Raw genomic sequence first — 23,224 nt, 5'->3', positions numbered from 1 at the left:
ATCATTTAAGCAGTAGTTTAGCAATAATTAAATTTATACCATAGATATCCATTTAATAAAATTTTTTTTGGCCTAACATTAACAAACATTGCAATATTTAAGGCTTCGAAGATGCTTATAAGGAACTGGAGCGCAGCTCATATCCACCATTGAAATCTGCTACTCTGAAGAACCGCACGGTTGCTTGCTTTGTGACGTCACAGTAATTTAATATTTTAATCGACATTAATAATCGCGATTACAATATCAAGGGCAATAATCGAACATTATGATTTTTGCTATAATCATGCAGCCCTACTGTGCAGGAAACCCTGTTACCCACTGTGAGCCACCATTGCCCAGTCAAAATAGAATTAACCCAATTCCAGGTCCAACTTAAGAGCACTTTATTGGTTCACTTTATATGGTGTGCCTATAGGAAAGCAAATAGTTGGCTTTGGCTCAGTGATGGTCAGTCATTCGATTTTACCACTGTTATCCCTTTTTTACATCCTTCCCCTTTTCTGTCATTTCCTGTGTCCCTCGCTCATTTAGTCTTGCATACCTTCTGTCGTGCTCTCTCTTTCTTTATGTGCAATCCAGATTTCCTCTGAGGCTTGGCAAACAGTGAAGGTTGTGAGAATGTTTCTGCAGAGTCTCCTATCCTCGCTACTTTGATGGTTAACTCCGGGGTAGATGCATTTTGGCACAGCTTGGTCCTCTCCCTTTGCTGTAATGCCGTACCACAGGAGTTTCTCAGAATCCTTCTGTGTTTTTGTTCTACTAGGGCTGCATAATTAATTGAACAAATAATCAAGCTTATGATTACGGCTGCTGCAATGAACCAATCTTGAAAAGTGTTGATTTCAGCATTCCATTTAATTCTACTCCTGTTGTGTCAAAATTTTGTATTTACAACATGACCTTTGCAGCAGTTGTGCATTGTAACTAGAGTTTTGAATCTTCACTGGTCTCGCGGTTTGATTACAAAATGATTCTCGATGCATCTTGTCCTCCAATTTATTTTTATTAATATGTACACTCCATATCAAATAGTATTATTATTCATCTAGAATTAATCAATCCCTAGCCTATAACTATTACCACAACTATCGGTTGCTGGTCCAGGATGGCTACATGAGATATCTGCTTTTGTGAGAGTGCAGATGTGCAGTGCATGCTGGGAATCCGAATACGTGAGCATGATGTACGTAGTTCTTGACTTATTTTTTTATTTCAGCTGAATAGTTTTTCTAAGTTCAATAACTTACAAAATCAGCTAACAAAATCTTGGATAACTGAGTTATCTCAACAAGATCAATCCAGAGCAGTTATTCTAACTCTACATTCTAAGTTATGATAACTAAATGGCAAATACATTTTTTAGTGTAAATGTAATTTTTTTTAATGTAATTAAAAATCAATGTTTCATAATGTTTAATTTTAAATAAAAATTATTTGTGTCACGAATCACGATTTGTAATGGAATCGATTTTTTTTTTCCCCACCCCTAAAGGATATGGCATTGCGTTGCCCTACACAAAAAAATGTACAAAATCATGGGATATTATCGACATTTGTGATTTTTGTCATAGTCTTGCAGCTGTATATTCTATTATTTGAAGCAGATACTGATTGATTTAGGAAGACACTCAGCTCTCTGTTAGGTGCTGTCAGAGGCGAACATAATTCTGTAATTTGAGGTAGTCAGTAACTTGACTCAGAAGACTTCTGCTAGTTAATATCTTTCAGTTCTCTTTATGGTGTGCGACTTGTATTTTGGTAGAAAGGAAATCAAAGCCTCAATTGAGCTGTAGCTAACTACAAGTACAGTACATTAATTCTGAATGAACTAATGGTTGGTGCCACTATAAAAGGGAAAGTTAATTCATATATTCTAAAAGTCTGGAAGCTGATCTTCATAGAGGAAGCATCCTCAGTGTGAATGGTCATAGCAGCTCACAGACACCGAATGGAGTTTGCCTTTGGGCTGTGGTACACCACTGGTATTATGCTTCAGCCCCAGTAATATTTACTTGAGCATGCAGCATCAAATTATACTGGCATGCTTGTTCAACTGAAAATGAATAAAAATGAGATGAGGTTGTATGCAAACTTTTAATGTATTGGCAGGTTTTTGATTTCATTACACACTATGGCACAGCAGCTTCTTTGGTGATAATATTGGGTGTCAGAGCTCTATAGATAGAGTTGTTTGCCTCTGGTCCTGTCGGCACACTTAGGTTGTCCAGTGGTGTGGTGTAACTAATGTTGCTGTGACTTCAGTAAGATGGTATTTCTTAATAAGCAGACTCTGTGAATGTAGTCGCAGGGTTGAGATCTCTGAAATCTATCTGTCTGCCTTGCAGGCACCTCAATGACAGGATACACACACACACACACACTCACACACACACCCTCAGATAGAATAAATTAAATGTAAAAGATGAATCATTATTGTGGTTGTTAGCTTTTTTGGAGAGAGAGAAATTAATTGTTAAAGGTGAAGAGTGCAGTTTCTTTTTCTGTTAAATTCTTTCTCTTATCCCAGCTGTAGCCCAAAAGTAAGCCTAATAAGTATGTTGACTTCCTGATAAGTTTAAACAGTTGCACTGTGGCACTTTCATAACATTGCTCTTTTTTGTTTGAGCTGTCCGACATAGCAACATTTTCCTGAACAATGCGCATCCATACACAGCATAAATGGTAAAAGTGCATAGCTCAGTTAGAGAACGCCAAAGGCGTTGAAATGGGATCTTTACTTTTAATCCTCTCCTGTCTGTTTTTGATATCGGTGTCTATGGCCCTGAGGCAATTGCTGGTTGTTGTACGTTAGGGAGATGATTGCAAGATAGTGAGACACTTTTACACTCTCTTATCAGTTATATGCTGAACTATTTTTCTTTTTTTTTTCGTTTGTCTATTTTGTATTTTTCCCCTCTGCTCTTTTGAAGTGCACCATGGGTGCATCATTCAAACACAAAATTAATCTTTTGCCTTTTTGGGAATACAAAGTATTCAGTGTTTCCCACGGGCCTCTGATCCTCTAGGGGGGTCCCGGTAAGAAAATGTTGTACATTTTAAAGTTAAATGCATCAATCTGGTGCACTTTGAGAGCAAAATTAAGAGGCTAGATCTATGAAGAACTTTGTGCTCTTGTAAACAATTTTGTGCTCTAATAGTAATTTAATCATAAATGGTGATGACATGGGCAAAAAAGTCACACCCACAAAGTATGGTAAACGAGACAGAGTTTAACGCAGTTCACAAATGGTCAAAACACAAAATTGACTAGAGCATACATTTGTCCTCCGGACAAGTAAATTGGTCATTCACTTGACCAAGAAAAAAGGACATTTAAGTTACATGTCAAAGTTTATTTTGTATATTTTTCTAAAATTATGACCGATGACGAATCTAATAGTGTACGTATGCAATCAACTCTCTGCGACAGAAATGTAAACTTCACTGGGTAGGGGAGGAGGCTATTGTCATTTGATAATTATTTTATCTTACGTATGGTAGTCAAATAAAGGAAAGCCTCCATTGCCGTCATTTACAGCAGGAATGCTCACACTTCTATGGAATAAGATCTACGTTTTCATCATGTTATTGCAGCAAGATCTACCATGTACAATAAAGGCGATACATTATTACAATACCAAAATTTCAGGAGTCTGTAGTGACATTTGACGATATTCAATACCAGCTTCAAACACACAACAAATAATGACACTAACTAATATGTTAATTATGGAAGAATGGTTTCAAGTTTTTAAGTAATTATTCAAGACTAGTAAACAAACAGTAATAAAATAACAATAAAAAACAGCAATGAATAGAAATAGATTAAAAATAATAGAACAAAAAAATGCAAATTAAGAGCTTTAAAAAAATGTAACGTTAGCTAACATTAGATTAACGTTAATTATCAATGATAACTTCTGCAGTAACGTTATCTGTTTGCTGTCGTACATTGATAATGATAAAATTGTGTTTGGACTAGTGGATAACTGCAGTGGATACTGTAACGCTAGTTAACGTTACTTACCTCAAGCGATGTTGTGTCCTCAAAGTTCCTTGGTGTCTCAGAGTGTGTGTGTTAGGGATGGGCGGATCGATCCTAAAGTATCGATACTTCCGATACTGATGTAGTTACCATGAACATGAACAATAATCATAAGCTTAAAAGTGATATAAAATGTGCACAAGCATCCCTGGAGTAACCATAATTTGCACTGTAAATTTATTTCCCTGCTAAACGTGTGTATATATACAGTACTGTGCAAAAGTTTTAGGCACTTGTGAAAAATGTTGCATAGAGAGGATATCTTCAAAAATAATGGCGTAAATAGTTTTCATTTATCAATTAACATCATACAAAGTCCAGTAAACATAAAAAAGCTAAATCAATATTCGGTGTAACCACCTTTGCCTTTAAAACAGCACCAATTCTCCTAGGTACACCTGGATACAGTTTTTCTTGGTTGTTGGCAGATAGGATGTTCCCAGCTGCTTGGAGAATTCGCCACAGTTCTTCTGTCTCAATTGCTTCTGTCTCTTTATGTAATCTCAGACGGACACGATGTTCAGTGGGGGGCTTTGTGGGGGCAATGGCATCTGTTGCAGGGCTCCCTGTTCTTCTATTCTAATCTTTTGGAGTCTAACATTAATATTTCCTATTGACACACTAAAGCTGAAGATATAAATAACCATCTTAAGACAAATGATTTGTGAACCATCTTATGTTTCACAAAATACTTTTGCCCAGTAGTGTGTGTGTATATGTATATGTGTGTGTGTGTGTGTATATATACACACACACACACACACACACACACACACACACACGCACACAGTTGAAGTCAGAAGTTTACATACATTTAGATTGAAGTCATTAAAACTCATTTTTTAACCTCTCCACAGATTTAATATTAGCAAACTATAGTTTTGGCAAGTCGTTTAGTACATCTACTTTGTGCACAACATGAGTAATCTTTCCAACAATTGTTTACAGACAGATTGTTTCACTTTTAATTGACTAACACAATTCCAGTGGGTCAGAAGTTTACATGCACTAAGTTAACTGTGCCTTTAAGCAGCTTGGAAAATTCCAGAAAATGATGTCAAGCCTTTAGACATTTAGCCAGTTAGCTTCTGATAGGAGGTGTACTGAATTGGAGGTGTACCTATGAATGTATTTTAAGGCCTACCTTCAAACTCAGTGCCTCTTTGCTTGACATCATGGGAAAATCAAAAGAAATCAGCCTAGACCTCAGAAAAAAAATTTGTGGACCTCCACAAGTCTGATTCATCTTTGGGAGAAATTTCCAAATGCCCGAAGGTATCACGTTCATCTGTACAAACAATAGTACACAAGTATAAACACCATGGGACCACACAGCCATCATACCACTCAGGAAGAAGACGCATTCTGTCACCTAGAGATGAACGTAGTTTGGTGAAGCATGGTGGTGGCAGCATCATGTTGTGGGGTTGAGCCATGAAGAAAGCTCGGTCGCAAATGGGTTTTCCAAATGTACAACGACCCCAAGCATACCTCCAAAGTTGTGGCAAAATGGCTTAAGGACAACAAAGTCAAGGTATTGGAGTGGCCATCACAAAGACCTGACCTCAATCTGATAGAAAATTTGTGGGCAGAACTGAAAAAGCATGTGCGAGCAAGAAGGCCTACAAACCTGACTCCAGGTCAGGTTACACCAGTTCTGTCTGGAGGAATGGGCCAAAATTCCAGCAACTTATTGTGAGAAGCTTGTGGAAGGCTACCCAAAATGTTTGACCCAAGTTAAATAAAGGCAATGTTACCAAATACTAACAAAGTGTATGTAAACTTCTGACCCACTGGGAATGTGAAAGCTGAAATAAATCGTTCTCTTTACTATTATTCTGACATTTCATATTCTTAAAATAAAGTAGTGATCCTAACTGACCTAAGACAGGGAATGCTTTCAACGATTAAATGTCAGGAATTGTGAAAAACTGAGTTTAAATATCTTAGGCTAAGGTGTATGTAAACTTCTGACTTCAGCTGTGTGTGTGTGTGTGAGTGTGTGTATATATATATATATTTAGAAAACTAGCAGGTGTGCAATAACATGCAGTATTTTCACAAAGTTTAATTGCATAAGTTAAATATATATATTTAATTTATGCAATTAAACTTTCTGAAAAAACTGCATTGTTATTGCACACCTGTTTTCAATGCTCTTTTTTTCCTTTTTTTTTTGCCTTTTACTGATGTCGGTGGTGCCTTTTTCTCGTGATATCAAATCACTTCAATTTATATTTCTAAGTAGGAAAACAATGTCACTATACACAGAAAAGCATATAATAGTACATAAAACAAATAACCATTAATTTTTATGTAGGCTATACTGTATATGGTAATACAAGATAACGTGTTAACGTGAACATTACTACACTCATATTAGCTACAATGCTTAACAGTTATTGCGTATTATGAATTAGTTTATTAGTTAGAGTAATAATAAAGTATTTATAATTTTCATAGTAGCCTAATAAAAGGAACATTAATGACACCTATTAATTCAAATACATATTTAACATCAAGTTACCATACCATTGTTCTTAGTAGTGTACTGTACACCATGCCAGTAAGAAACTTACCCTGATATACATTTTGTAAGTTTATGTGGGACTATAATTACAAGTCTTTTTTATTTTAATGGAAAAAATACATTTCATACACTTTTTAAATATGTACTGTATATAAATGTAAATTCATTTTAGAGATCGGCTGCATGCTTTTTTTTTTGTATTTTTTTTATTGGGGGTCTTTCATAAATTCACAGTATGCCCACTTCTTCAGACACTACTACACCACTGCTTCTGGAGTAAATTCACGCTAAAATAACAACATATCTAAAGGTGACTCTTCTTATTTCTTATAATTGTGTGTAATTGTTGTTAATAAGTAATAAACAAAATAAATGGTTAACCATGGTTTTACAACAGTAATATTGTAGTAGTAACCATGGTTAATTGTGTGGTAACTATGGTTTAACTAAATCCCATAGTTAAACTATAGTTACTGTAGTGAAACCATGGTTAATTTTTATAAGGGTAAACAAAACAGAAGTCTAATGACTTGAATTATGACTAAAAATAATATATTTAATTATCAATTTATCCCAAGAAATAAAAAAAAATTTTTTTTTTTATAGAAGTATCGTATTGGTATTGGTATCGAGGATATTGCACTTGAAATTATTGGTATTGAATCAAAAAGAAAATAAGTGGTATCGCCCATCCCTAGTGTGTGTGTGTGTGAGAGAGCATGCGCGCATACAGCAGGGGGGAGCAGGGCGGACCGCCACAGTCTAGGTAATTAATGGGAAACACTGGTATTTGTAGCAATAGACCAGGATGTTTTTTTTTAATTTATTTATTTTTATATATATATATATAAGTATGTTATATAGCACAATTCAATTTGAACCATTTAGCTGTACACTCAAAAAATAAAAACGTTCAGTGAATCTAATAACATTAAGGAAAACTTTTTCCATGCAATTAAATAAAATGTTTTCATAATGTCTTGTTGGACAAACTTAAATACATTTTGTCATATCTAGTGGATAAAAATTGGTCAAAGTCATCATTTTAATTATGTTGAGGCAACTTAATTTATACCACTTCCGTTTTTTTGGTCAAACATTTTTTGTTGTAAGTGTTGCAAGCTGTGAGCTTCTAGTCTCAGCAATAGAGGACGACATCTTGCCGATGAGTTTTAAATCAAGCTTTCCAACATGGCATGCGGGGTCCTTAACATCCAACACACAATCCACAATGACAGAGAAACATAATCATATTTTTGGAAGTAGATGCACTCACATGTCGCAAAACCCAACTAAATGTATTTAATTTGTCCAAACGCAAATGAATTAAGTGAACTTCCGTTTTACAAATTTAAGTTGATTGCACACAATTAAATTAAGTTGCGAGAAACAATTCAAGAATTGTGTTACACTAGCTCATTTTAAGTAACTAAATTCAACAAGAAGCAAAAAAAATTAGCGTACACAATTTTTGAAATTAAACATTTATTTTACACCATTTTAGACAAAATACACTCAGTATTTAAAAAGCATAAATGAGCATTATCAACTGACAAGATTTTCAGAAGGTTGTGGAACTGACACACTTTTGTTTAGCCTATTGACCAATTCCAAGAGTCTATTGATGAAAAGTTTAATCATAAAAAAGATTAATTGAAATATTAACATGAATTACAGAATGTATTTTGTATGTCCTCTTTTTGCTTCAATGACAAGTGTCCACTCGGGCTGGCATGGACTCAAGTTTGTGCATAACATGATAATTCAAGTTATCCCAGCATGAATGTTCCAAAAAGCATCTTGTTTTAAAAATGCATTTCTTGAAATCTGACCTTTCATACAAATGACATATGCTTGCATGTGATTCGTGATCTAGAAATAGTGCAGAATCGTATATATTTCCTATTAATTTTGTCATAATGATGTTTCTTTATTAGATTTTTTTCTAAATCCTATTTTTCAGGTTTAAATTAGATTTTACAAACAGTTACCAATATATTTGTTTTACAGCATTTATTAATCTTTATCAATGTTAGGAATAAAAATACAACTGTTCATTGTTAGTTCATTGTTAGTTCATTGTTAGTTCATAGTGCATTAACTAATGTTAACAAATACAACTTTTGATTTGAAAAATGTATTACTATATGCTGAAATTAACATGAACTAAGATTAATAAATGCTGTAAAAGTATTGTTCATTGTTGGTTCATGTTAACTAATGTTACCAGATAGAACCTTATTGTAAAGTGTTACCTAAAAATGTTCATAAAAACACAGTTTATAGGACAATAGATGTGAAATCCTGGTAGATGCTTTTGCGAAACATGGTTTCAACATCATATTCTGTGATTTCGAATGTGCTTGTTTGAGCATGTTCATCTTGATCACTTCTTGTACATGTGCGTTCATGTGTTGAGTGCTGTCAGTCAGTAAATAAAGATTGTTACACAGTGGTGAAAAAAAAAATGGAGTAAACCATTAGTTATTTGACAACAATTAGCAGTTCTCATTTTCATAGCATTTCCCAGTATTGTGCCTCCATCAGAATCTGTTAGTAATGCAAACGTGCATGTTTGTGGTTTTTGAAGGTGTGTGTTAGAAGATTGTAACTACAGTAACGGTTGACTGTGATAAAATCTGCTTTGAATTATTCATCATAATTTTTTAATTTCACTTTTAGAACCATATCATGCTTTATAGCGCTGGTTTTGCTTAAAGGAATGTTCCGGGTTTAGTACAAGTTGCTCAATCGACAGCATTTGTGGCATAATATTGATTACCACAAAAATGTGTTTTGATTCGTCCCTTTTCTTTAAAAAAGCACAAACCTTGGTTTCAGTGAGGCACTTATAATGGAAATGATTGGGGGCCAATTTTTTAACATTAAAATACTCACTGTCTCAAAAGCATAGCCACAAGACATAAAGGATATGCGTGTAAAAATAATTTTAGTGTAATAAAATCGCTTGCTAATCTTTTCTGTGTAATAACCAATTTTACAACTTTGTTAACATGATGATGTAATGTCAACAAACCCTAAAACGACTGTAAAAATGGCAATTTAAACAACTTTACAGCTAAAATAACAAAAAAATTGGTTAATATTGCAATGAACTGCGTAGGTCCTACAATATGCATAATTACTGATGTGAACAACAAAAGATTGGGGAAGCATTTGCACCTCCTTTTCAAACATTTATAAACCTAATCATTTTGTTATTCAAATCATGGATGCATAAATGTTGTCGCATTCTACTGTTTGCATTTAGCATTGTTTTTTCCCTGCTTCCCGCAACCCAATCAGAACAGACCTGTGACTTATATTTTGGTTGCAACCCACCAGTTGAGATCCGCTGTTTTATTTGGACAATATGTGATGTAGTCTGCTGTTTATGATACTGAGTCGGAGGCGTATTTAGGTAGTGTGCTGTGTGTGTTAGTGTGCATTTGTTGCTTCAGGTTTGACATATTCCCCCGTCTGTAGACTTCAGTTGGTCAAGTATTCTCAGTTCCCATTTCTGTCACTGCGGCTTGTGGTTTGTCAGAGAGAAGGGGAAAAAATGCTCAGCTGTCATTCATGCTGTCATGGGGCTGTCTGGGGAAGTCCACAAAAACAGTCTGCTAAATGAGACCTATCCTTTTGCATAGATTCATCTCGAGCACTTTGCAGATGAACGTTGCACAGGTTTTTGGGATTTCACATTTAATGGCCTATACGTTTACTTTCCCCTCACTCAAAAAAAAATATTTTGGCCTAGTTTTAAGATTTGCGCACTTCAGTTTCATAACAAAATTAAGTTAATTCAACTTAATATTTTAAGTTTTTATATTTTTAATGTTGTTAAAGATTACTCGATTTAATTGAATGAAATTTTATTATGTAATTGAAATCTGTAAATCTTTATTTCTTTAAAGTGCAGGTTGTTTATTTTTATAGGGCTCAACAATAAGATTGTAATTATTTTTTTTTTCCCCCGCTGGCTGGGTCTGCCCAATAGTTGGCCGACCCACTGAAGCTGATGCATTTTATTTTTTAGCAACATGCTTTTGTTTGTGTTAGGAAAAACTAAATTTATCATTTTTATTTGATGTTAAGTTTTATTTTCCAATAAAGTATTTTATTAGCTTTTAAATTAGCATAATAGCCTGGAAATTAAAGTGAAAATGTAATCCCATGACAGCTATAAAGTCAAACATATATTTGCTGGTAAATGATGGCCTATGGTTAAAAAAAATTACTGATTTGTTTACAGTTTTCTGACATAGGGCATTTTCCAAACTGCATTTTTGCACCCTTAAAGAGCACTGTGGGGAGAGAAAACCACTCGAAGGGTAATTCCAAACAAAAGTAATAAAATTTATTTTTTCATGAAGGGCCCTTATGCAAGACTTTTAATAAAGAGTACATTCATACAGAGTGCCCACATCAAGAGCTCTGTCCTTCGGAGTGAGTAGGGCATAGGGTTGATCACTTTCCATTGGAATTCGCCCATAACCTTATCTATATTATGCAGCTAGATAACAATACATTAGTAGAATTCACAACACAATGTTTAATACATCACAGAAAACCAAATGTTTATGTTTGTAAGACATAAAAACACGTATGATCAGTGAACGCAAACTGGCCATAAGGCAGCGTTGGCCCAGTAGGGCAAAGGGCAGTTCTGTCAGCTGGCCCAATAGCCCTGTTTCAAAAACGCAGTTTCGATCAATGAAAATCTGTCCTTTTTTGTACAAGTGCTAGCGGTCATTGATCATTTTCCTTGTCTGAAAATATAGCTTTAGGCACATCAATCATGTTGCAGTGAAATGTGTGGCTGCCTGCAGTGTCTAAATTGAAAACCCCACTGAGGACCGTTGTCCTCCATATTGATGTAAGACATTCCCTCCCTGCTCTGGCTGATGAAACCATTACATCATTCACACTTCCTTTTGGAAAAGAGGGAGGAAATACTTCATCTTTTACTACTTAATGAAGACACTTAGCTTGTCATCCCCTCTCATGACTCCTGGAGTTTTGCAGGGTTAATGACCTTAGGATACATTTAAAGGGATAGTTTTAAGAAATATTCCGGGGTCACTACAAGTTAAGCTCAGTCGCATTTGCGGCATAATGTTGGTCACCACAAAAAGTAATTTTGAATTGTCCCTCATTTTCTTTAAAAAAAAAAAAAAAAAAGCAAATATTTAGGTTACTGTGAGACACTTACAATGGAAGTGAATGGGGCCAGTTTTTGGAGGGTTTAAAGGCAGAAATTTGAAGCTTATAATTTTATAAAAGTCCTTACATTAATTCTTCTGTTAAAACTCAGGTATTATTTGAGCTAATTTGTTTAAATCATAATTTTTACAGTCATTTTAGGGGTTTAGGGTTTGTTGACATTACATTGTCATGGCAATTAAGTTGTAAAATTGGCTATAACTTTACACAAAAAAGATTAGCAAGCGATTTTATCACACTAAAATCATGTTAACACACATATTGTTTATGTCTTGTGGCTATACTTGTGACTTTCCATTGTAAGTGTCTCACTGTATCCCAGATTTTTTCTTTTTGTTTTCTTTTCTTTTTTCAAGAAAAGGTGGGATATGGAAATAATTTTTTGTGATAATCAGCATTATGCTACAAATGCTGTCGATTGAGCTTAACTTGTATTTAACCTGGAATATTCCTTTAAATGTAAACTATCCCTTTAAAAAAAAAAATGTCATTAAAATACAATTACAATTATGTCATCATTTACTCACCCTGATGTCGTTCCAAACCTGTACAACTTTCTGTTAGGAAATGTTAGGGACTGACAACCTCATTCACACATTAATTTAAAGGAAAAAAGATGCCTTAAATCATCTTTTGTGTTCCACAGAAGAAAGTAAGTTATACAGGTTTAAAACAACATGAGTAGGGTGAGTAAATGATGAAAGAATTTTCACTTTTGGGTAAACAATTTTTTTAAGACACTGTCCACATTAATCCGGATAAATTTAAAAACAGCATTTTTGCTTTCTAAACGCCCTCCTTCCACATTGCCGTTTTCCAACATTTTCCAAAAGTTGCTCATCCACACTGAAACGCCTGAAAACTCTTAAAGCCCCTTACTGCACATACGGAAAAAACTTGAGAAGCGTAGTCCTGCGTCATTTCCATGTACTTGTGAAACGCAAATGTCCTCGTGTTCCACCTCCGGACAGCAATTCCGAATAAACTTCCCGTCATCTTTGAAGGAATGCAATGTTAAAGTTTTACAAAGTAACATTTATCTTTAACAAGGCTATCAAAGTGGATAGCAGGCACAACAATGCAGCTACAACATGGGCCACCATCTTGATTGTTTTTGGTTGAATGGATCACATGATGAAATGTTTTCAATCACTTTCGAATATCTCCGTTTTTCCCTGTCCACACTACAATGCGAAGATGCCATTTTCAAATTTGTCCACTTGGGAGAGCAAGCTCAGTGCGAAAAGCTCAGTTTTTGCTAGACAAAAACGTGATCTCAGTGTGGACAGAAGGCCAAAACGTAGAGGAATTAATGTGTTTTCAAGCGAAAACGTATTAGAGTGGATGTGGCCTAAGTCAATGCTGGGGACTGTAGCTGTCTGTCAGACAGTTACAATTTTGATGGCCTCTGATGCTCGCTCAAAAACCATCAAAGTCATGTAAAGTGCATACTCTGTAAAAATAGACCACGCCTCTGTGTTCACTCTTATGAAATATAGGTCACCTTTGTGCTTATCTATGTAGGGTTTTTGAGGGATTTACGTATTCATTTACAAACCTTAAGCAATATTAACCACCAACAGACAAAATGTAGAATGCAAAATGTCATGCGAGTTCATAGGTTGTCTCAACCAACATCCTTCATTGATTCAGTCGACCTTGAATCATAGAGGAACTTTTCCTTGTGTGCTGTCATGGAACAGACAGCAGTGAAATGAGCGGAAGGATGGAGGGAAGGAAGCAAAAATGGATAACATGCAGAAAAACAGATTAAAAACAATTCTGACAGCACTTCCTTTTCCTCAATTGAGCCCCTCACAGGCATTTGAAAGGGGAAATGTCACCAGAATCATTCTTCTCTAGACTTATTAGTTTTTTTTTTGTTGTTGCATTGCTTGTATCCCTCCTGCCACCCACACATTAAAGGGAACGTATAATACGTCTTTGATTTTTTTCCCCCTGAGGTCCACTTACAATGTTAGTCAAGCTTTTTTCCCACCAACAACAGTCATGATTTTGTTTATGACCATTTTCCATCGCGCAGTCACATTTACCTTTGCATGGTGAAATTCCGCTGGCAAAAGCATGGCTGGAAGTTGCGCACGTGTCAAACCACCAAAAAAACAAAACAACTGCCAGGCAGCATCTTTTTAATGCTGCACTTTATTCTCTGGAAATGTGAAGTTATAAACTTGCCACTAAAATGATACCTTGTCCATTGTGAATATTCAGTGTAGCTGTTTAAGACGCACTGTCCACACAGAGGTCACTGCCAAACCAAGCAACTTCTTGTTGGTCAATGCGACGAATTTGCCTGTCAAAGTTCACCAAGCTTAAACTCCATGTGAAATCCACGAGGGGAAATTCTTCACCACCAGAAGTCCAGTTCACTATTGCGCGTATTCCCATCAAAATTACTGTATTTCGTTCCCGGAATGTAAATGTGACCGCACCTTGACCTTTCCTCAATTTGCCTAGGACTTCATTGCAAAGCAGGTTTGTCGTCTGTTATTTTGTTCAGCCTTGTAAATGACAGCCTCTTTACAAGGCCTACATTACATTGTGACAGGTTCACAAACAATTCACACTTAAATGTGGCACAAATACTTTTACGTCACTATGACTAGGTGGCCCAAATTTCTGATTACCCAATAGGCTTTGTTGACGTATAAATGTGGGCAGTCTTGTTTTAGGCTACGCACACATTAATCCAGATACATTTGAAAATGGCATTTTCGTTTTCGAAACGCTCTCCGTCCACACTGCCTTTTTCAAGCATTTTCCAAAAGTTGCTCATCCACACTGAGATGTATGAAAACTCTTAAATCCCCTTATTGCACATGTGGAAAATGGCCCTTCCCTGTACAGTCTGAAACGCAATTGCCCTCGTATTCTGTCGCCGGACAGCAATTCCAAGTAAATTTCTCTTTTCCTTTGAAGGAATGCAATGTTAAGGTTTTACAAAGTAACATTTATCTTTAACAACACTATCAAAGTAAATAACAGGCACAACAACGCCTCTACAATGTGGGCCGCCAACTTGATTGTTTTGGGTTGAATGGATCACAGGACGAAAATGTATTAGTCTGGACATTGCCATAATGTATTAATTTGACGGCATTAACTTGGAAGTATGGAATGAGCTGTTTTTGCAGCTTAGTTTTTGAAAGTTACAGCGTGCTTTCATACTACATTAATTTCTTATTTCCAAAGATCATGGAAAATTTGATTTCTCATTATATGACCTCTTTAACACTATTTTGGTGTGATCTTGTTTTCCATTGTAGCATTGCTTCACAGGGGCCTGCGTTCGTTGATCATCTGCCAGTGAGTCAGTCTTATGAGGATGAACATAGGAACATCCTTGGGTTGAGTCGGACAGAACTCTTACTGCATGACCTCACTGAATAAATGGGAATAGACTCCAGCTGAAATCTTTGCACATTTTTTAATCACTCTCTTTTTTTTGTAATCTGCAAAAAAAGAAAAAAAAAAAAAATTATACAAGTGAAATGGAATAGCCCTTCATTTGAGTCATATTCAGACTGCCTCATATTTTCCTTGGGATCAAATGAATATAAATATGCTTCAAAACAATAAAATCTGCATGTTTAATCATCATTTTGTATTCTGATTATCTCATGAGGCATGCCCAAGAGACATTCAGCACTTATAGTGGTTGGCGCTTCAAAAACAACCAAAGTGTAATAGTGTTTTCTTGTCTGTTTATTTGTCATGACCCTTGTTTTTCACTGGAGTGTACTTGCACATCTCTGAACATGCTCACGTTTTTACTCCTCTCTCTCTATGAAGAGTTCAAGGAAATGCTGGTGGTTTTTCGTGGAAATTGTATTTCTTTTTCTCTTTTATCACTCTCACCCATTTTATGCACACTATTTCTCTACGTGCTCTCTTGTGACCACTTTTTTATTTTCCTATGTCTTGATATGTGGTGGTATCTAAATTTTATTGATTTCCACAGCTTTCATGTTTGGTCTTGTAGCCAGTTAAAAACTCTCTGGCATAAAGAAGAGATGCTGATGTCTTTTTTTTCTTTTCTTTTTTTTTATCAGTAGCATTCTCAGGACCAGACACGAATAACCCAACCCGATGACTCTTGATTCCATTGTGTTCTAGGTGTTATGACAAACTTGCTGCATAAATGGTCATTTTTTTCCATGTTTCCTCAACTTCACAAAAATATAAATTAATCATTATTACATGGCATGCAGTTGTATGGCATTTCATGATGGTACAGTCCTGAAAGTGCAGGGAAGTGAAACTGTAGTGTATGCATTTATTTTTACATTAATTTATCTACCACCATGTTTATAATAAGAATGTGTTTAACACAGTGTATCAGATTAAAATCTCTGGAAGGGCCGGTTCTTCCACTGGTGGACCGTAACTTAGGTAAAATGAGTACACAAAAACCAGAGTACAGAACTTATAAAACATGTCTGAAACATTTGAAGTCAAAGAGGAGATGCATTTCTATGCCCAGCCTTATTTGTTTGAACTGGAGTTCAATCTCTCATGAGAGCAACCGTTGAAGATTTTCACAAAATAATACACTAGATTTTTTTTTTTTTTCCTAACCAAACCTTATCATATGCCTTCAGAGCAAGGCATGAGTTGCATACAATAATTTATTAGACTTCTGAATAGTACTTTTGCATCCATTTTGAAGCTTAAAGAGGTGGTCACCATAAACTAGCATTTGTATGACATCACTGAGTACAACATTTTTCAATTTCTCCCTTTGTGTTAAGAAAAAGAAAGTCATATGGCTAACACAGGGGTGAACTATCTCTTTAATGTAGTAGCAATTTGCTATAGATTTGAAAAAGAGGACTAACCATTGGGATATTTCTAAATGGTCTTGAAGTTGAACTTGACCTTCAGCCTCCACATCCTAGTCAAAAAGCCTCCTCAAAAGTGGATGCTGGGGGTGTTTCACGAGGGGAGTAGTCCTCCACAGTCAACTGCAAACTTGCACTCAGGTCTGGCTCCATTCTTGTATGAATCACCTACTTTTTATTATCCAAGTCTTGCGAACAAGTCCAACTCTACATTCATTTTCTTTGTTTCATTTAGAAATATGTCACAATAAGGAAGTCCAAGGAAGTTCATGTTAAACCACTAAAGCAAAAATATAAATGGAGCACAATGCACTGGTGTAGAAGAATCTGTTAAACCTGTAGAAGTTAGTTGCTTGGATGCTCCATCATTTAGTGCTGCAGATTTGGTTTGTGGATGTTCTGTAGCCGCTTGGGGCTCTACATAATTAGTCAGTCTTTGCGGTCATAAAGTAATGGATTTAAATGATGGTCTAATAAGGTCATGTGTGATTGAGGGTAGATGGCTGGTGTTGGCCAGCAATGCTGTGGCCCCAGATGGGCCCCGATTGTGGGATGTGTAGTAGCAGCAGTTTTCTGGAAGCGGGCTGGTATCCATTATCCTCTCAAACATCAGCACTTCACTGTGGGAACCTTATTGATCTACAGCTCTATAATTATTCCACTAGCACACATCCCTGCTCTCCGCTGTATACATCTCTCTTGCTCTCTCTCTCTCCCCCCTCTTTCTCTTCTATTTTATCTTTCTGCTGAGCTCCTGATCCTCTTTCTTGCTCTTTTTTTTCTTCTCCTTTAATTGCTTCTTTGTCTCTTTCTTATCGTCCTCTTCTCCTACACACGTGTCTCATCCCTTTTCCTAATTCCGTCCCTGTCTGTCTGTCTTCTCCTTAATGGCGCCTTCAAGTGGGGGCCAGGGGGTCCATTGCCACCCCTAAAGATACAATGGCCATCCCCACTGCCACCCTCTAATGTTATTTGATCCAGAAGGAAACTGCTGCATCACACATTTCCTTGCCTGTTTGTCCATTGTGGATGTCTCATTACGTGAATAAAGATCTTTTTAACAACTATGTATAATTTCTACATATACAGTACATGCACTGTTAATCCAGATACAAGGAAAACATTATTAGTGGTAATAAGTACATTTCTCAGTTGTCTTCACTGAATTATTGTTCGATATGAGGCATTAATACAGATTTGATGCTGCTGGGTTTTTACAGAGAAGCAGATCTGTAATAAAAATAATACTTGAATTAACTGTATGCTTGTTATGATGTCTATGCTGATAAATTCACCACACCAGAAAAATTTAATGGCTTATTTTTACTTATTTTGGTGTGGCAAGTGGCTTATTTTGGGCTTGTTTTTCCAGACCAGGTTGCTTGTTTCTTTTGCTAGATCTGGCAACACTGCAACTGGTATTTCACCCACCCTTAGCTCAGAGTAATGTCATTTTAAAAAGATTGTTATTAACCGTTATTTTATTTCGTTCTAACCGGTTACCATTTGGAAGGGCGGCCGCGGAACTTCTGAACCGGAACGAAAAATACTATTTTTGCTCAGAAAGAACCGAAATGAAAAATGTTTCGTTTTAGACCCTGCATTTGTGTTCAAATAGAACCATAAGCCTCATTGATTTTTGTTCATTTTGTCAAAAAATAAATAATAAAAGCTAATTTCTCTAATTATGTATTACAGGAGAGCAATTTTTAACTCAAGTTGCAACAAGTTTGCAGTTTAACATTTGCACTTCAGAATGTTACAGAAATGCATCTCCAACTGTGACCCAACATCATGTTTTCCCAGGATCTCTTTAAAAAGTAGGGCTACACAATTAATAATATTTTAACTGACATTATAGTAATGGCTTTATGTGATTATGGTCAGTCACTCGTCTTTGTGCAGTAGTTGTAGCTCATTGTAACCACTGTCACTTTAGTGACATGCTCTGGATAAAGCTACTAATTATTACAAATGGAGTTTTTTTTTTTTTTTTTGTCTACTGAAATTTTTGGGAAGGATTTAGAAGTATTTTCAATGTTTTATCAGCTGAATAATCATTAACAATTTCGACCAAATTAAACAACAGTGTACAACCCGTTGAAGAGAATGTACAGTAAGTCTTGTGACGGGCAGAATGGTCGGATTCGAGATCTTCTTGTAGCTCCCTTGGGTTCAGTGGGGATGAATCAGAAAGTTCCAGCGCATTGATTTTTCTCCCTTCTATTTTAAACCCTCCACAGTCACTGTCTCCTCTCAGCTTTGGCCTCAAGGCTGCTGTCAGTTTAGCATGAGCCCCTGGGGATCAGCAGGACTGTAAAGACTACGCCACGGGCACAACCCGCCTCAGATCTCCTTCTGGGCATGTTTTTGCTTTACTTAAAGACACTAAAACAAGCTGACAAAGCACAGTATTTTCCACTAAATTAAAATACTGATGTTTATTACACTTGATTCTAATTGGTCAGTTGCATGATTTGAATGGTTCTAATTGCTCGTATCAGTATTTTATGTCCCTTTGTTTATTTGGTAAGTAGCTATGTATAAGCAGAATACTGTACAGTCAGCTGGTCAGTATTGCAAAATAAACCCCTTTAGGTTGATACAGGACTGTCAAAGTCCATCTGTACCTTGTCATTTATTAAAGGGGAACATACAATATTGTCTTGGCTACTATAGTCATCCGGTTAGATTTACAGTAATAACAGTTGTGAGGTCTCTATAGTAACAGCTTCAAACAGATGGGGTTATGACAGCCTTCAGGTTCTTCTGAAATGAGACAAACGTTTTTCATTATTTGCTGTCTGATGTCACAAGAATAAGTGAAGCCATCTAATCAGTATTCCACATATTACTGCACTCTGTTGATCTATGACTCTACAGTTTACTGTGAAGAACGCTTTACATTTAGAAGAAACAAGCCTTCATCTGCCTGCCATGAAATATGACATCTGTGTGAGGACAGACAGCCATCACGGTGCCTCATATTGCTTTTCTTAAAACTGCTGTGTTGCTGTTCTGGTGGTGATGGTTTGAAGAATGTTCTGGATTCAAAATCTTAAGCCAAATTTCTGATCAAAATTATTTTCAGCCACACCATTAAAACCACCTGCCTAATATCGTGTAGGTCCCCCTCGTGCCACCAAAACAACTCTGACCCATCGAGGCATGGACTCCACAAGACCTCTGAAAGTGTCTTGTGGTATCTGGCACCAAGAACCTTTAAGTCCTGTAAGTTGTGAGGTGGAGCCTCAGACTTGTTTGTCTAGCACATGCCATAGATGCTCAATCGGATTGAGATCTGGGGAATTTGGAGGCCAAGTCAACACCTTGAACACTTTGTGATGTTCCTCAAACCATTCCCGAACAATTTTTGCAGTGTGGCAGGGCACATTATCCTGCTGAAAGAAGCCACTGCCATCAGGGAATACCATTGCCATGAAGGGGTGTTCATGGTATCAATAATCTTTAGGTGGGTGGTACGTGTCAAAGTAACATCCACATGAATGCCGGACCCAATGTTTCCCAGCAGAACATTGCCCAGAGCATCACACTTCCTCCGTCGGCCTGCCTTCTTCCCTTGGTGGATCCTGCTGCCATCTCTTCCCCAGGTAAACGACACACACGCACCCAGCCATCCACATCAAACCAGGCCACCTTCTTCCATTGCTCCAAGGTCCAGTTCTGATGCTCACATGCCCATTGTAGGTGCTTTCGGCAGTGGAAAGGGGTCATCATGGGCACACTGACCGGTCTGCGGCTACGAAGACACATACACAGCAAGCTGCAATGCACTGTGTGTTCTGACACCTTTCTATCATGGCCAGCATCAAGTTTTTCAGCAATTTGTGTGTGTGTGTGTGTGTGTGTGTGTGTGTGTGTGTGTGTGTGTGTGTGTGTGTGTGTGTGTGTGTGTGTATATATATATATATATATATATATATATATATATATATATATATATATATATATATATATATATAATAATTGTTTACTAATCGCACTTGCAATGAAAGTCTAAGTGTCAAGACATTCCAGAGGGTTTAGAAGCATAAATGTGGAGCTTGATCTACAAAGTTTTTTAAGTCCTCTTTTTATTGGTGGGATGCTATTATTTTAGCAGATGAACTTCTGGTTATGCGTTACCAATGTCATTCCTGTGGGTGGAGTTTGCTCCATATAGATAGTACTTCGTGGATTGTTGTCACATCGCTTTCTGGTGTCTATTATTGGGTTTACTGGCTTTGCATCATGCATAGAAAAGGTTAATCTCATGTCAACATGTATAATGTTAACAAACTACGGGACGAGTCAAAATGATTGTCTCTGGTTGTTGACAGCATGCCACAGCTTGTTTTGAATATGGCACATTACTTTAAATCCCTTTAAAAATCAAATGAATGCATGTTTTGCTGCAGGTATCACTAAACTCTGCTCTTCTGTGATAATTAGTCTGGTGGATGTAATTCGAATGTTTGTGCACATGGTCATGTGAGCGTGCTTTCCCAAGGTCACTGAAACGGCTGCAAGCCTGCTAATAATCTCAAATAGTGGGCAGGTGTTTGTGTGTTTACTAGCGGTGGCGTATTTGAGTGTGTGAATGTGTTTGCTCCAGTTGACTGATGAGAAATGGCTGTGTGTGTTGTTCAGTAGAAAAGTGTAACATGCAGGTGTACCCTCAAATATTTGTATGTATGTAAAATGTTATTGTGTGTATTGTGGTTAGATTTCTGCTAAAGTGTTTGTCTCTCTTTACAGGAAGTTTGGGGAGCGCCCTCAACCACAGCGCCTGACAAGGTATGTTGATAACCTTCACATGCTAATAACAAACAAACAAGCTTTAAAACATGTAAGGATATGATTTTGTAAAGGCATGTATAAAGCAAATTTGATCCTTTAATTTGTTTTCCAATTGTCATGTTACACATATTTTTTTATTTTAGCAAGGACCACTATTGCTATAGAGCGCATCACTACCCATCTACTTTGTCAGCGGGCTTGGTTCCGGAAATATTTTTTCATTCATTTCTTTCATAGGGATTTCATAAAAGAGTTTTAAGCCATGACTTAAACCAACCAGCTCCGAGGTGAATCACAACATTAAAAAATTTGATTTGAAGCAAAAAAAGTGTTTGTAAAGACAAGACGGTACTTAGCGCTTTTCAAGACGCATTTTTCATGAAGATTCAAAATAACTTAATATACAGTATACACTACAGGTCAAAAGTTTTGAAACACTTACTTATTCTTTATTATAATTTTTTTCACATTTTAGAATAATAGTAAAGTCATCAAAACTATGGAATAACATAAATGGAACTATGGGAATTATGTTGTGACTAAACAAATTCCAAAATAAATCAAAACTGTGTTATATTTTAGCATCTTCAGAGTAGTCACCCTTTGCCTAGAATTTGCAGACATGTACTCTTGACATTTTCTCAACCAACTTCTTGAGGTATCACCCTGGGATGCTTTATAAACAGTATTGAAGGAGTTCCCATCAATGTTGGGCACTTACTGGCTGCTTTTCTTTATTATTTGGTCCAAGTCAACAATTTCAAAAACTTTTTTTTTAATAAAATTTTAGTTTTATAATAAAATAAATGAATATGGTAGCACAATTATATTTTTGTCTACACAACTAATTTCAAACATTTAAGCATACACCTTCAGATCAAAAGATTTTTAAGATCAGGAGAAACATTTCAGTCAAGTGTTTCAAAACTTTTGACCGGTTGTGTGTGTGTGTGTGTGTGTGTGTGTGTGTGTATATGTATGTATATATATATTTATATATATACTAGAGCTGTCAGATTTAACGCATGTGATTATTTGAAGTTTAACGCATTTATTTTTTTTAATCGCAGTTAATACATTTACCATTAATACAACATAATGCAGCATAAACACTTGTTGGGAAGTCATTACACTGTTGCACACTTTACAACACACACACACACACACACACACCAGAGCCTACAAGCCTAGCATAAAATAGCATAACGCGATGGCCCCATAGACATTCAATGGGTGGTACTATCGTAACACACTAGTTGACCATTACGCTATCTCCGATGGAGGTTCTTATCAGTCTCCTTTCTGAATCCTTCAGCTGTTAGATATTAATATACTGAATGCTGTTAAAGCATTTATTTACCTAATTTGGCAATTCATTAGTTTCATTATGTTCATTCCATGGTGTTGATACATTGTGAGGAGTATATAATCTGTTTTTTATGTGAGTGAGATGTGTAAAGTGCGCTGTTGCATAAATATATGTCCTATTTTTATTTGCACATGTATTTATCTATGAGTATCTTCCAGACGGACTCCAGAACCCAACTTCTCTTTTCATAATGCCTGAATAATATAACACAAGGCACTGTGATATAAATACATGTGGAATAATGTACATTAAGAATATCAGTTTAGTATAAAATAGGATGCATATGTTAAACATAATATAAAAGAAAATACTTTTATACTATTATTGTAATACTTTGTTATATTATCCTTGCAATAAAAATAGCAGTGTGGTTCTGCAATTCAATTATC

General features: G+C 36.1%; 1 protein-coding gene across 2 annotated transcripts in view; it reads left to right on the top strand.

The window, feature by feature from the left end:
• Positions 1-23,224, top strand: part of LOC127452327 (recombining binding protein suppressor of hairless) — an 82,630-nt gene that overhangs the window by 17,284 nt on the left and 42,122 nt on the right. For both annotated transcript variants that reach the window (XM_051717736.1, XM_051717743.1), the window contains exon 2: positions 21,425-21,463. In XM_051717736.1, coding sequence (XP_051573696.1) covers positions 21,425-21,463 — 39 coding nt within the window. The remainder of the gene's footprint in view (positions 1-21,424; positions 21,464-23,224) is intronic.

This window comes from Myxocyprinus asiaticus, chromosome 2 (assembly GCF_019703515.2).
Source record: "Myxocyprinus asiaticus isolate MX2 ecotype Aquarium Trade chromosome 2, UBuf_Myxa_2, whole genome shotgun sequence".
In the NCBI taxonomy this organism is placed as follows: domain Eukaryota; kingdom Metazoa; phylum Chordata; class Actinopteri; order Cypriniformes; family Catostomidae; genus Myxocyprinus; species Myxocyprinus asiaticus.
Note: the sequence above shows the minus strand (reverse complement) of the source record. Positions and strands in the feature narration are given on the sequence as shown.